This window comes from Entelurus aequoreus, linkage group LG18 (assembly GCF_033978785.1).
Source record: "Entelurus aequoreus isolate RoL-2023_Sb linkage group LG18, RoL_Eaeq_v1.1, whole genome shotgun sequence".
In the NCBI taxonomy this organism is placed as follows: Eukaryota; Metazoa; Chordata; class Actinopteri; order Syngnathiformes; family Syngnathidae; genus Entelurus; species Entelurus aequoreus.
The window spans coordinates 9,724,398-9,740,723 of NC_084748.1; the positions used below are offsets into that span (position 1 = coordinate 9,724,398).

At 33.2% G+C, this 16,326-nt stretch overlaps 1 protein-coding gene across 1 annotated transcript in view; it reads right to left on the minus strand.

The window, feature by feature from the left end:
- LOC133634272 (voltage-dependent T-type calcium channel subunit alpha-1I-like) overlaps positions 1 to 16,326 on the minus strand; it is a 199,691-nt gene that overhangs the window by 19,948 nt on the left and 163,417 nt on the right. The window contains exons 8-9 of the mRNA XM_062027400.1: positions 16,174 to 16,266; positions 1,916 to 2,252 (exon numbers count right to left, since the gene is read on the minus strand). Of these exons, the coding sequence (XP_061883384.1) occupies positions 1,916 to 2,252; positions 16,174 to 16,266 (430 nt within the window). The remainder of the gene's footprint in view (positions 1 to 1,915; positions 2,253 to 16,173; positions 16,267 to 16,326) is intronic.

Genomic DNA, 16,326 nt, shown 5'->3' on the forward strand with positions numbered 1-16,326 from the left:
GATGAACCAATACAGTATTGGTACCTGGGAATCCATAACGGTACCAATTTTCAGTACTTTTGCATATTAATTGTTTAATACTAAAATTGTATTTTTTAATGTAAAATTTAAAAATGAGCTAATTATGCTAACTGTGCTGTCCTGTTGTTTGCACTGCAGTTGCACTTCCAAGACATTAGATGGCAGTACTGTACAGGATATTTAGTCTAAAAGAAGTCACTTTTGCAAATGTATTTTGCGCCCTAAAAAGTGTTTATGCTGTAAGTAGCGTGGTTATCACATTTTAACGTCATGCTCGGTTAGCATGGTCACTGAAGAAAAAACAAAATGGTCAAGTTACAGCTCTGATGTCGCTAGCTGACTGAAAAATAGTTAAAAGAGGTCTGTTTTTTAATAATAATAATAATAATAAAGATATTAAATAATAATAATAATAATAATAATAATAATAATAATGATAATAATACAAAATAATAATTATGATAAAAATTTAATCTTTACTCTAATCTTTGATATATTGATTTAGTCGATGGTTTTTCTAATTTTTTTCTATTAATTTATTGACTGACATTTAACAAAAATAATAACGATAATAATAAAATAATAATAATAATTATTATTATAATAATAATAATTATTATATTAATAATAATAACAATAAATATATTAATACATAATGATGTTAATAACTAATAATAATAATGATAATAATAATAATAATAATACTAGTAATAATAATAATACTAGTAATTAGTCATTATATTTAATGATTTATTTTTATTTTTATTTAATGACTCTTCCCATCTTTTTCTATTTGTTGATTGATTTCTTGCTTTAATGACTGACATAATAAAATAATAAAAAATAATAACAATAATATTAACACAAACAAAATAATAATCTTCAATAAACATTTTAAATGTATTTATTTATTTCAGGAATTTTTTCAATGATATTTATTATGTATGCATCATAGACTGACTAATTATAAAATAACAGTGATTTTACTAGCAATACAGACAAATACAACAACAACAATAACAATAATAATGATAATAATAATAGTTATAATAATATTAGCAAAAATAATAATATTTTGTAAAATGTTAATATATTGATATATTTCATGATTTCGATTTATTAATTGATTGCTTTATTGACTGACATATAGTATTATTACTAATATTACTAATAATAATAATGATTATAACACGAACAAAAATAATAATAATCTGTAATAAACATTTTAATGTATTTATATAATGCCATTATTAATTATACTTATTACATGTGCATCAATTTATAAACATACTATTACAAAATGACAGTAAGAATACTAAAAATAATAACCATTATAACAATAATTATGATTTTAAAAAATAAAAATAATTAATATTATAACACAACAATAATAATAATAATAATATTTAAAAAAAAAAAAAAATAATAATCTTTAATCAGAATTGTTATACAACAATAATATTGATAAAAAAAATTTAAATAATAATAATCTGCATAAAACATTGAATAAATGTTTTCAGGCACCACTTAACACTAGCATAGCTATGTGAGCTACATGCTAACATGATATCTTAACACCATGCTAAGTTAGCATGTCCGCTAAAGGAAACTGAATGTTGCATCTCCCACGTCTGTGACCGACTGACGCAGCGTTGGCAGAGCTCTGTTTTAAGATGTGCAGCGAAGCCTGCTTTTTATTTAAAAACATTCATTGGCGGTATCGAGTCCTTGACTTAGTTTTCTCGAGCAGTTTTCCCGTGACCCACGTGAAACGCCGCGCCATCTGTTGCTCTTTAGCACGTTCTCCCGCGTAGATCTTGAAATAACGAGGGGCGCCTCGGTTTGGGTCAGTGGCTAGTCGCCATTGGTCACACCACAGCGATCCGTCACCCACCTGGTCGGAAGGCGTCTCGTCGCTCCCGCCCTCCTCTCCCGTTGGCGTTGCGCTCCCTGCCGTCGCCTCTCCTGCCTCTGCCCACGCCCCCAAAGCCGCGGGGTTTCCCGCGCACGGCGTTGAGGAGGGTGACGGTCTGCCTGCGGGCCTTGCGGATCATGTGGCAGATGAGCTGGAAGAGCGCCTCGTAGCAGTCGCCGGGCTCGCTGGCGAGCGTGGAGGAGGACGAGCAGCGCGCCCGCTGCTCCTGCATCAGCTGGTGCTCCCGCTGCTTGGTCTCGGAGAACTGCGTGGCGATGACCACCAGGCACAGGTTGATCATGAAGAAGGAGCCCACCTGGGGACACCAGGGCAGCTTCTTAAGGGAAACATCGTATATGGTCTACCAAGCGGGAAGACAAAATGTACTTTTATCCATGAAAATAAGAAACATCCCAAAAGTGACAAGAGGTTTCTGTCCATAACACTCCCGGACAATTTATTTAATTCATAACTAAACTAAATTATTTTTGAAAAATGCAATCAAAAACAATTGTTTTATTTTTTTAATACGACAATTGATTTAATGACCTATTTATTTATTTTAAATTTTTATTGATTTTTAAAAAATGTTTCTTTATAGTGATTAATTCATTTATGACTATATGACTGATTATACAGTATATCAATAATAATAATAATAGAAATAATACAAATTATAATCATAATACAACCTTTAATATTAAATATTTTATTAATTTAATCTTTAATATAAGGGTTAGAAAATGGACCGATGGATGGATACAATCTTTTATATATCGATTTAGTCCATGATCTTCCTAATTGTTTCTATTGATCGACTGATTGCTTCATTGACTGACATATAACAAAAAAATAACAACAACAATAATAAAAAAAAATAATAAAATAATATTGAGAAATATATATTTCATAATAATAATAATTTAAAAATTATCATAATAATAATGAGGATAATATAATCTTTAATACAATCTTTTATGTATTGATTTAGTCCATGGTTTTCCTCATTTTTTACATCAATAATAATAATAATATGAATAATTATTTTAATAACTAATAATAATAATAATAATAATAATAATAATAATATAACAGTGATGATAATAATAATAATAATATGAATACTTATAATAATAATAATAATAATAATAACAACAACAACAATAATAATAATAATACTATAAGATCACTAATTATGTTGACGAATGATAATAATATTAATAATGATAATAACAATATAAATAATAATTCTAACAAAAAAATAATAATAACAGTAATAATATGAATACAAATACAAATGATAATATCTTCACTAAAGATTTTAATGTATTAATGCATTAATCTATTTCATGACATTATCATTATTAGACTGATTACAAAATTATACTTTTAAGACTTGCAATAACAATGCTATTAATAATAATAATAATAATAATAATAATAATAATAATAATAATAATAATAATAATAATAATAATAATAATAATAATATAAAAATATTAATAATAATAATGTAATCTTATACTACATTTTAAAATATATTGATTTATTTCTGGATTTCCCCCTTCTTTTTCTATGCATTAATTGATTGTTTTATTGACTGACACATAATAAAAATAATAATAATAGTAATATCAATAATAATATTGATAGAAAATAAAAAATAATTAGAATCTGCAATAAACAATTGTATGTATTTTTTTGTATTTCCTGACTTTTCTTATGATCCTTATTGTGTATAAATGTATCCATAGACTGACCAATTACAAAAAAATAGTAATAACACTAACAATTAAAATAATAATAAATAAATGGTAAATAATATTATAATCTGAAATGAACATTTTTAATTTATTTATTCATTTTATGACCTTTTTAATTATATTTATTTAGTGATTGACTCATCACACAATAACAACAATATTAATAGTAACACTGTTTTACTATTACATATTTATTTTTGTGTGTGTTTACTTATATTTGTGCGTTCATTCATTTGTTGACTGACTAACTACTTTGTGAATAACAAAATGGATGAACATATTATCTATTTAAGTATATTTTCAACACTAATACATCTGTATTATTCTGTTATATGACTTTTCAATTGTATTTAAAAAGCTTTTATTACCAGTCATGGAATAAATTCAAATACCGCACGTAGTGAAATAGTGAATTATTGCACTTTTTAATTCATGTATTCATGTATTTGTAATTATTCATATTAAATGTATTCAGTTTGGGCAACAATAAAACATGCATCTGCTGTTAAAAATATAAAAAATTAGTCACTTTACGTCAGTGCAGCAGGACTTTGCTGTCATAATTTTTTTCAAAATAAAAGCATCCATCAGTCATGACGTTTGACAGGCAGCGTCATGTTGCCGTTGGTTTCCGGCGCCTTTTGAAGGAGGAGAAGGACGACGGAGGAGAAGGACGCAGCGTGTTTAGTCAACAGGCGGCCGTGTAATTAAAGGCTTTGCATGCCAGGCATCCGCGCCTCGTGGAATTAATGTTCAACAAGCAGAAAATGACACCCTCAACCTGTTTGAGCGCACGGCATTGTGGGAAGTAAGCCCCCCTGATTCGACACGCTCGCAGCTCCCCGGCGGGCTAACATGACCAGCTCGCCATGATTTATCGCTCTTTGAAAAGCTCTCCAAGAAAAGTTCTGCCGTTCTGTTTTTAGAGCAGAAAAGCGGGAAGAAGTGGACCCGCAGGTCACATGACCAGGGACGTGGACACCTGGACGATGCGGGGACATCAGTGACCTCTGACCTTACACGAGATGAACACAACACGTGGTCAAAAGAAACTCTTCCCGCACTTTTCTCCTCTGTGGCTGTCCCATTACTTTTGTGCGAACATTATAAAGTGCATGATGATGCGTTTAAGACCCGACCAATCGTGGGACATCCGACCTGCAGGAACCTTTCTTTGCTTAGCGTGAGTTTTAAGATAAGTGAACAAGGTATTTTATTTATATTTATATACATATTATTCATTCACTCATTCATTCATCCATCCATCGTTCATGCATTCATTCATCCATAATTTCTCCATCCATCCATACATCATCCTCCGTTTAATCCTAAATCATCCGTCAACCTATCAATCTATCATGAATGAATTAATTGATCCATTACTCGTTCACTTATCCATCATTTATTCATATATGTAGCTATAATTCATTCACTTATCCATCCAGCCATGCATCCAACCACCCATCCGTCATCCATCATGAATTAATTTGTCCATCATTCATTCATGTATCAATCCTTTATTCATCCATCCATCTATCCATAATTAATTGATTCATTCATTTAGCATCCATCTTGCATTCATTTTCTATCCATCCATAACTCATTCATTTACTCATTCATCCATCCATCTTTCCATAAATCGTTCATTCATTCATTCATCCATCATTTCTCCATCCATCCATCATCCTCCATTTAATCCTAATCCATCCGTCCACCTATCAATCTATCATGAATTAATTAGTTAATTGATCCATTATTCGTTCATTTATCCATCATTTATTCATATATGTAGCTATAATTCATTCACTTATATTCATTCATCCATCATTTCTCCACCATCCATCATCCTCCGTTTAATCCGACTTTATCCGTCCACCCATCAATCCATCATGAATTAATTAATTGATCCATTACTCGTTCACTTATCCATCATTTATTCATATATGTAGCTATAATTCATTCATTCATCCATCCAGCCATCCATGTATCCATCCATCCATCCAACCACCCATCCGTCATCATCATCAATTAATTTGTCCATCATTCATTCATGTATCAATCCTTTATTCATCCATCCATCTATCCATAATTAATTGATTCATTCATTTAGCCATCCATCTTGCATTCATTTTTCTATCCATCCATAACTCATTCATTCATTCATTCATCCATCATTTCTCCGTTCATCCATCACCCTCCGTTTAATCCTAATTCATCCGTCCACCTATCAATCCATCATGATTTAATTAATTGATCCATTATTAGTTCATTTATCCATCATTTATTCATATATGTAGCTATAATTCATTCACTTATCCATCCACCCATCCATGTATCCATCCATCCATCCAACCACCCATCCGTCATCCATCATCAATTAATGTGTCCATCATTCATTCATTCATTCAGTCATTCATTCATGTATCAATCATCTATTTATCCATCCATTTATGCATAATTCATTGATTCATTCATTTAGCCATCCATCTTGCATTCCTTTTTTGATCCATCCATAACTCATTCATTCATTCATTTATCCATCCATCTTTCCATCCAGTGTTCATTCATTCATTCATCCATCATTTCTCCATCCATCCATCACTCTCCGTTTAATCCGACTTCATCCGTCCACCTATCAATCTATCATGAATTAATTAATTGATCCATTACTCGTTCATTTAGCCATCATTTATTCATATATGTAGCTACAATTCATTCACTTATCCATCCAGCCATCCATTTATCTATCATCCATCCATCCGTCATCCATCATCAATTAATTTGTCCATCATTCATTCATGTATCAGTCATTTATTCATCCATCCATCCGTCCATAATTCATTGATTCATTCATTTAGCCACCCATCTTGCATTCATTTTTCTATCCATCCATAACTCATTCATTTACTCATTCATCCATCCATCTTTCCAACCGTTGTTCATTCATTCATTCATCCATAATTTCTCCATCCATCCATCATCCTCCGTTTAATCCTAATTCATCCGTCCACCTATCAATCTATCATGAATTAATTAATTGATCCATTATTCGTTCATTTATCCATCATTTATTCATATATGTAGCTATAATTCATTCACTTATCCATCCAGCCATCCATTTATCCATTTATCCATTTATCCATCCATCCACCCACTCACCCATCTGTCATCCATCAGAAATTAATTTGTCCATCATTCATTCATGTATCAGTCATTTATTCATTCATCCATCTATCCATAATTAATTGATTCATTCATTTAGCCATCCATCTTGCAATAATTTTTCTATCCATCCATAACTCATTCATTCATTCATTCATTCATTCATTCATTCATTCATTCATTCATTCATTCATTCATCCATAATTTATCCATCCATCCATCATCCTTCGTTTAATCCGACTTCATCCGTCCACCCATCAATCCATCATGAATTAATTAATTGATCCATTACTCGTTCACTTATCCATCATTTATTCATATACATATGTAGCTATAATTAATTCACTTATCCATCCAGCCATCCATGTATCCATCCATCCATCCAACCACCCAATGAATTTGTCCATCATTCATTCATTCATGCATCAATCATTTTTTTCATCCATCCATTTATGCATAATTCATTGATTCATTCCATTCATTCATTCATCCATCATTTCTCCATCCATCCATCATCCTCTGTTTAATCCGACATCATTTGTCCACCCATCAATCCATCATGAATTAATTAATTAATCCATTACTCGTTCACTTATCCATCATGTATTCATATATGTAGCTACAATTCATTCACTTATCCATCCAGCCATCCATGTATCTATCATCCATCCATCCGTCATCCATCATCAAATATTTTGTCCATCATTCATTCATGTATCAGTCATTTATTCATCCATCCATCCGTCCATAATTCATTGATTCATTCATTTAGCCACCCATCTTGCATTCATTTTTCTATCCATCCATAACTCATTCATCCATCCATCTTTCCATCCATCGTTCATTCATTCATTCAGCCATCATTTCTCCATCCATCCATCACCCTCCGTTTAATCCGACTTCATCCGTCCACCCATCAATCCATCATGAATTAATTAATTGATCCATTACTCGTTCACTTATCCATCATGTATTCATATATGTAGCTACAATTCATTCACGTATCCATCCAGCCATCCATGTATCTATCATCCATCCATCCGTCATCCATCATCAATTAATTTGTCCATCATTCATTCATGTATCAGTCATTTATTCATCCATCCATCCGTCCATAATTCATTGATTCATTCATTTAGCCACCCATCTTGCATTCATTTTTCTATCCATCCATAACTCATTCATCCATCCATCTTTCCAGCCGTCGTTCATTCATTCATTCATCCATCATTTCTCCATCCATCCATCACCCTGCGTTTAATCCGACTTCATCCGTCCACCCATCAATCCATCATGAATTAATTAAATGATCTATTACTCGTTCACTTATCCATCATTTAGTCATATATGTAGCTACACTTCATTCACTTATCCATCCAGCCATCCATTTATCCATCCATCTATCATCCACCCATCCGTCATCCATCATCAATGGATTTGTCCATCATTCATTCATGTATCAATCCTTTGTTCATCATCCATCTATCCATAATTCATTGATTCATTCATTTAGCCATCCATCTTTCATTCATTTTTCTACCCATCCATAACTCATTCATTCATTCATTCATTCATTCATTCATTCATTCATTCATTCATTCATTCATTCATTCATTCATCATTTCTCCATTCATCCATCACCCTCCGTTTAATCCTAATTCATCCGTCCACCTATCAATCTATCATGAATTAATTAATTGATCCATTATTCGTTCATTTATCCATCATTTATTCATATATGTAGCTATAATTCATTCACTTATCCATTCAGCCATCCATGTATTCATCCATCCATCCAACCACCCATCCGTCATCCATCATCAATTAATGTGTGTTCATTCATTCATTCATGTATCAATCATTTATTCATCCATCCATTTATGCATAATTCATTGATTCATTCATTTAGCCACCCATCTTGCATTAATTTTTCTAACTATCCATAACTCATTCATCTATCCATCTTTCCAGCCGTCGTTCATTCATTCATTCATCCATCCATCCATCCATCACCCTCCGTTTAATCCGACTTCATCCGTCCACCCATCAATCCATCATGAATTAATTAATTGATCCATTACTCATTCATTTATCCATCATTTATTCATATATGAAGCTATAATTCATTCACTTATCCATCCAGCCATCCATCTATCATCCATCCATCCGTCATCCATCATCAATTAATTTGTCCATCATTAATTCATGTATCAGTCATTTATTCATCCATCCATCCGTCCATAATTCATTGATTCATTCATTTAGCCATCCATCTTGCATTCATTTTTCTAACTATCCATAACTCATTCATCCATCCATCTTTCCATCCATCGTTCATTCATTCATTCAGCCATCATTTCTCCATCCATCCATCACCCTCTGTTTAATCCGACTTCATCCGTCCACCTATCAATCTATCATGAATGAATTAATTGATCCATTACTCGTTCATTTATCCATCATTTATTCACATATGTAGCCATAATTCATTCACTTATCCATCCAGCCATCCATCTATCATCCATCCATCCGTCATCCATCATCAATTAATTTGTCCATCATTCATTCATGTATCAGTCATTTATTCATCCATCCATCCGTCCATAATTAATTGATTCATTCATTTAGCCATCCATCTTGCATTCATTTTTCTATCCATCCATAACTCATTCATTGACTCATTCATCCATCCATCTTTCCATAAGTCGTTCATTCATTCATTCATTCATTCATTCATTCATCCATTCATCCATAATTTCTCCATCCATCCATCATCCTCCGTTTAATCCGAACTTCATCCGTCCACCCATCAATCCATCATGAATTAATTAATTGATCCATTATTCGTTCATCTATCCATCATTTATTCATATATGTAGCTACACTTCATTCACTTATCCATCCAGCCATCCATGTATCTATCATCCATCCATCCGTCATCCATCATCAATTAATTTGTCCATCATTCATTCATGTATCAGTCTTTTATTCATCCATCCATCTATCCATAATTAATCTATTCATTCATTTAGCCATCCATCTTGCATTCATTTTTCTAACCATCCATAACTCAATCATCCATCCATCTTTCCATCCATTGTTCATTCATTCATTCAGCCATCATTTCTCCATCCATCCATCACCCTCCGTTTAATCCGACTTCATCCGTCCACCTATCAAGCTATCATGAATTAATTAATTGATCCATTACTCGTTCATTTATCCATCATTTATTCACATATGTAGCCATAATTCATTCACTTATCCATCCAGCCATCCATCTATCATCCATCCATCCGTCATCCATCATCAATTAATTTGTCCATCATTAATTCATGTATCAGTCATTTATTCATCCATCCGTCCGTCCATAATTAATTGATTCATTCATTTAGCCACCCATCTTGCATTCATTTTTCTATCCATTCATAACTCATTCATTTACTCATTCATCCATCCATCTTTCCATCCGCCGTTCATTCATTCATTCATCCATAATTTCTCCATCCATCCATCATCCTCCGTTTAATCCTAATTCATCCGTCCACCTATCAATCTATCATGAATTAATTAATTGATCCATTATTCGTTCATTTATCCACCATTTATTCATATACGTAGCTGTAATTCATTCACTTATCCATCCAGCCATCCATTTATCCATTTATCCATCCATCCACCCACTCACCCATCTGTCATCCATCAGAAAATAATTTGTCCATCATTCATTCATGTATCAGTCATTTATTCATTCATCCATCTATCCATAATTAATTGATTCATTCATTTAGCCATCCATCTTGCAATAATTTTTCTATCCATCCATAACTCATTCATTCATTCATTCATCCATAATTTCTCCATCCATCCATCATCCTTCGTTTAATCCGACTTCATCCGTCCACCCATCAATCCATCATGAATTAATTAATTGATCCATTACTCGTTCACTTATCCATCATTTATTCATATACATATGTAGCTATAATTCATTCACTTATCCATCCAGCCATCCATGTATCCATCCATCCATCCAACCACCCATCCGTCATCCATCATCAATGAATTTGTCCATCATTCATTCATTCATGCATCAATCATTTTTTTCATCCATCCATTTATGCATAATTCATTGATTCATTCCATTCATTCATTCATCCATCATTTCTCCATCCATCCATCATCCTCTGTTTAATCCGACATCATTTGTCCACCCATCAATCCATCATGAATTAATTAATTGATCCATTACTCGTTCACTTATCCATCATGTATTCATATATGTAGCTACAATTCATTCACTTATCCATCCAGCCATCCATGTATCTATCATCCATCCATCCGACATCCATCATCAATTAATTTGTCCATCATTCATTCATGTATCAGTCATTTATTCATCCATCCATCCGTCCATAATTCATTGATTCATTCATTTAGCCATCCATCTTGCATTCATTTTTCTAACCATCCATAACTAAATCATCCATCCATCTTTCCATCCATCGTTCATTCATTCATTCATCCATCATTTCTCCATCCATCATCACCCTGCGTTTAATCCGACTTCATCCGTCCACCCATCAATCCATCATGAATTAATTAATTGATCCATTACTCGTTCATTTATCCATCATTTATTCATATATGTAGCTATAATTCATTCACTTATCCATCCAGCCATCCATCTATCATCCATCCATCCGTCATCCATCATCAATTAATTTGTCCATCATTAATTAATGTATCAGTCATTTATTCATCCATCCATCCGTCCATAATTAATTGATTCATTCATTTAGCCATCCATCTTGCATTCATTTTTCTACCCATCCATAACTCATTCATTCACTCATTCATACATCCATTCATCTATTGTTCATTCATTCACTCATCCATCATTTCTCCATCCATCCATTATCCTCCGTTTAATCCGAACTTCATCCGTCCACCTATCAATCCATCATGAATTAATTAATTGATCCATTACTCGTTCACTTATGCATCATGTATTCATATATGTAGCTATAATTCATTCACTTATCCATCCAGCCATCCATTTATCCATCCATCATCCATCATCAATTAATTTGTCCATCATTCATTCATGTATCAATCCTTTATTCATCCATCCATCTATCCATAATTAATCGATTCATTCATTTAGCCATCCATCTTGCATTCATTTTTCTATCCATCCATAACTCATTCATTTACTCATTCATCCATCCATCTTTCCATAAGTCGTTCATTCATTAATTCATCCATCATTTCTCCATCCATCCATCACCCTCCGTTTAATCCGACTTCATCCGTCCACCTATCAATTAATTATTTAATTGATCCATTACTTGTTCATTTATCCATCATTTATTCATATATGTAGCTACAATTCATTCACTTATCCATCCAGGCAGCCATGTATCTATCATCCATCCATCCATCCGTCATCCATCATCAATTAATTTGTCCATCATTCATTCATGTATCAGTCATTTATTCATCCATCCATCCGTCCATAATTCATTGATTCATTCATTTAGCCATCCATCTTGCATTAATTTTTCTAACCATCCATAACTCATTCATCATCCATCTTTCCATCCATCGTTCATTCATTCATTCATTCATCCATAATTTCTCCATCCATCCATCATCCTCCGTTTAATCCTAATCCATTCGTCCAGCTACCAATCCATCATGAATTAATTAATTGATCCATTATTCGTTCATTTATCCACCATTTATTCATATATGTAGCTATAATTCATTCACTCATCCATCCAACCATCCATGTATCCATCCATCCATCCAACCACCCATCCGTCATCCATCATCAATTAATTTGTCCATCATTCATTCATGTATCAATCCTTTATTCATCCATCCATCTATCCATAATTAATTGATTCATTCACTTAGCCATCCATCTTGCATTCATTTTTCTATCCATCCATAACTCATTCATTCACTCATTCATCCATCCAGCCATCTATTGTTCATTCATTCACTCATCCGTCATTTCTCCATCCATCCATCATCCCTCGTTTAATCCTAAATCATCTGTCCACCCATCAATCCATCATGAATTAATTAATTGATCCATTACTCGTTCATTTAGCCATCATTTATTCATATATGTAGCTACAATTCATTCACTTATCCATCCAGCCATCCATGTATCTATCATCCATCCATCCGTCATCCATCATCAATTAATTTGTCCATCATTCATTCATGTATCAGTCATTTATTCATCCATCCATCCATCCATAATTCATTGATTCATTCATTTAGCCACCCATCTTGCATTCATTTTTCTATCCATCCATAACTCATTCATTTACTCATTCATCCATCCATCTTTCCATCCGTCGTTCATTCATTCATTCATCCATAATTTCTCCATCCATCCATCATCCTCCGTTTAATCCTAATTCATCCGTCCACCTATCAATCTATCATGAATTAATTAATTGATCCATTATTCGTTCATTTATCCACCATTTATTCATATATGTAGCTGTAATTCATTCACTTATCCATCCAGCCATCCATTTATCCATTTATCCATCCATCCATCCACCCACTCACCCATCCGTCATCCATCAGAAATTTATTTGTCCATCATTCATTCATGTATCAGTCATTTATTCATCCATCCATCTATCCATAATTAATTGATTCATTAATTTAGCCATCCATCTTGCAATATTTTTTCTATCCATCCATAACTCATTCATTCATTCATTCATTAATTCATGCATCCATAATTTCTCCATCCATCCATCATCCTCCGTTTAATCCGACTTCATCCGTCCACCTACCAATCCATCATGAATTAATTAATTGATCCATTATTCGTTCATTTATCCACCATTTATTCATATATGTAGCTATAATTCATTCACTTATCCATCCAACCATCCATGTATCCATCCATCCATCCAACCACCCATCCGTCATCCATCATCAATTAATTTGTCCATCATTCATTCATGTATCAATCCTTTATTCATCCATCCATCTATCCATAATTAATTGATTCATTCATTTAGCCTTCCATCTTGCATTCATTTTTCTATCCATCCATAACTCATTCATTTACTCATTCATCCATCCATCTTTCCATAAATCGTTCATTCATTCATTCATCCATCATTTCTCCATCCATCCATCATCCTCCATTTAATCCTAATCCATCCGTCCACCTATCAATCTATCATGAATTAATTAGTTAATTGATCCATTATTCGTTCATTTATCCATCATTTATTCATATATGTAGCTATAATTCATTCACTTATATTCATTCATCCATCATTTCTCCACCATCCATCATCCTCCGTTTAATCCGACTTTATCCGTCCACCCATCAATCCATCATGAATTAATTAATTGATCCATTATTCGTTCATTTATCCACCATTTATTCATATATGTAGCTATAATTCATTCACTTATCCATCCAACCATCCATGTATCCATCCATCCATCCAACCACCCATCCGTCATCCATCATCAATTAATTTGTCCATCATTCATTCATGTATCAAGCCTTTATTCATCCATCCATCTATCCATAATTAATTGATTCATTCATTTAGCCATCCATCTTGCATTCATTTTTCTATCCATCCATAACTCATTCATTCACTCATTCATCCATCCAGCCATCTATTGTTCATTCATTCACTCATCCGTCATTTCTCCATCCATCCATCATCCTTCGTTTAATCCGACTTCATCCGTCCACCCATCAATCCATCATGAATTAATTAATTGATCCATTACTCGTTCACTTATCCATCATTTATTCATATATGTAGCTATAATTCATTCACTTATCCATCCAGCCATCCATCTATCATCCATCTATCCGTCATCCATCATCAATTAATTTGTCCATCATTAATTCATGCATCAGTCATTTATTCATCCATCCATCCATCCATAATTCATTGATTCATTCATTTAGCCACCCATCTTGCATTCATTTTTCTAACTATCCATAACTCATTCATCCATCTATCTTTCCAGCCGTCGTTCATTCATTCATTCAGCCATCATTTCTCCATCCATCCATCATCCTCCGTTTAATCCGACTTCATCCGTCCACCCATCAATCCATCATGAATTAATTAATTGATCCATTACTCATTCATTTATCCATCATTTATTCACATATGTAGCCATAATTCATTCACTTATCCATCCAGCCATCCATCTATCATCCATCCATCCGCCATCCATCATTGATTAATTTGTCCATCATTAATTCATTTATTCATCCACCCATACATGCATAATTAATTGATTCATTTATTTAGCCATCCATCTTGCATTCATTGTTCTATCCATCCATAACTCATCCATTTACTCATTCATCCATCCATCTTTCCATCCATCGTTCATTCATTCATTCATTCATTCATTCATTCATTCATTCATTCATTCATTCATTCATTCATCCATTCATTCATCCATCATTTCTCCATCCATCCATCATCCTCCGTTTAATCCTAATCCATTCGTCCACCTACCAATCCATCATGAATTAATTAATTGATCCATTATTCGTTCATTTATCCACCATTTATTCATATATGTAGCTATAATTCATTCACTTATCCATCCAACCATCCATGTATCCATCCATCCATCCATCCAACCACCCATCCGTCATCCATCATCAATTAATTTGTCCATCATTCATTCATGTATCAATCCTTTATTCATCCATCCATCTATCCATAATTAATTGATTAATTCATTTAGCCATCCATCTTGCATTCATTTTTCTATCCATCCATAACTCATTCATTCACTCATTCATCCATCCAGCCATCTATTGTTCATTCATTCACTCATCCGTCATTTCTCCATCCATCCATCATCCTTCATTTAATCCGACTTCATCCGTCCACCGATCAATCCATCATGAATTAATTAATTGATCTCTACTCGTTCACTTATCCATCATTTATTCATATATGTAGCTATAATTCATTCACTTATCCATCCAGCCATCCATTTATCTATCATCCATCCATCCGTCATCCATCATCAATCAATTTGTCCTTCATTCATTCATGTATCAGTCATGTATTCATCCATCCATAATTAATTGATTCATTCATTTAGCCATCCATCTTGCATTAATTTTTCTATCCATCCATAACTCATTAATTTACTCATTCATCCATCCATCTTTGTACACATAGGTGTGTGTGTGTGTGTGTGTGTGTGTGTGTGTGTGTGTGTGTGTGTGTGTGTGTGTGTGTGTGTGTGTGTGTTGTGGTGTGCACTCACGATGATGAGCAGGATGAAGTAGATGAAGTTGTAGAAGGAGTGAGCGTCCATGACGTAGTACATGATCTCCACCCAGCCTTCCAAGGTGATCACCTGCACACAAAGTAAGAAGCGGTGCAGGAAAAGGTTCGATTCCGCCAACAACCACTTCAC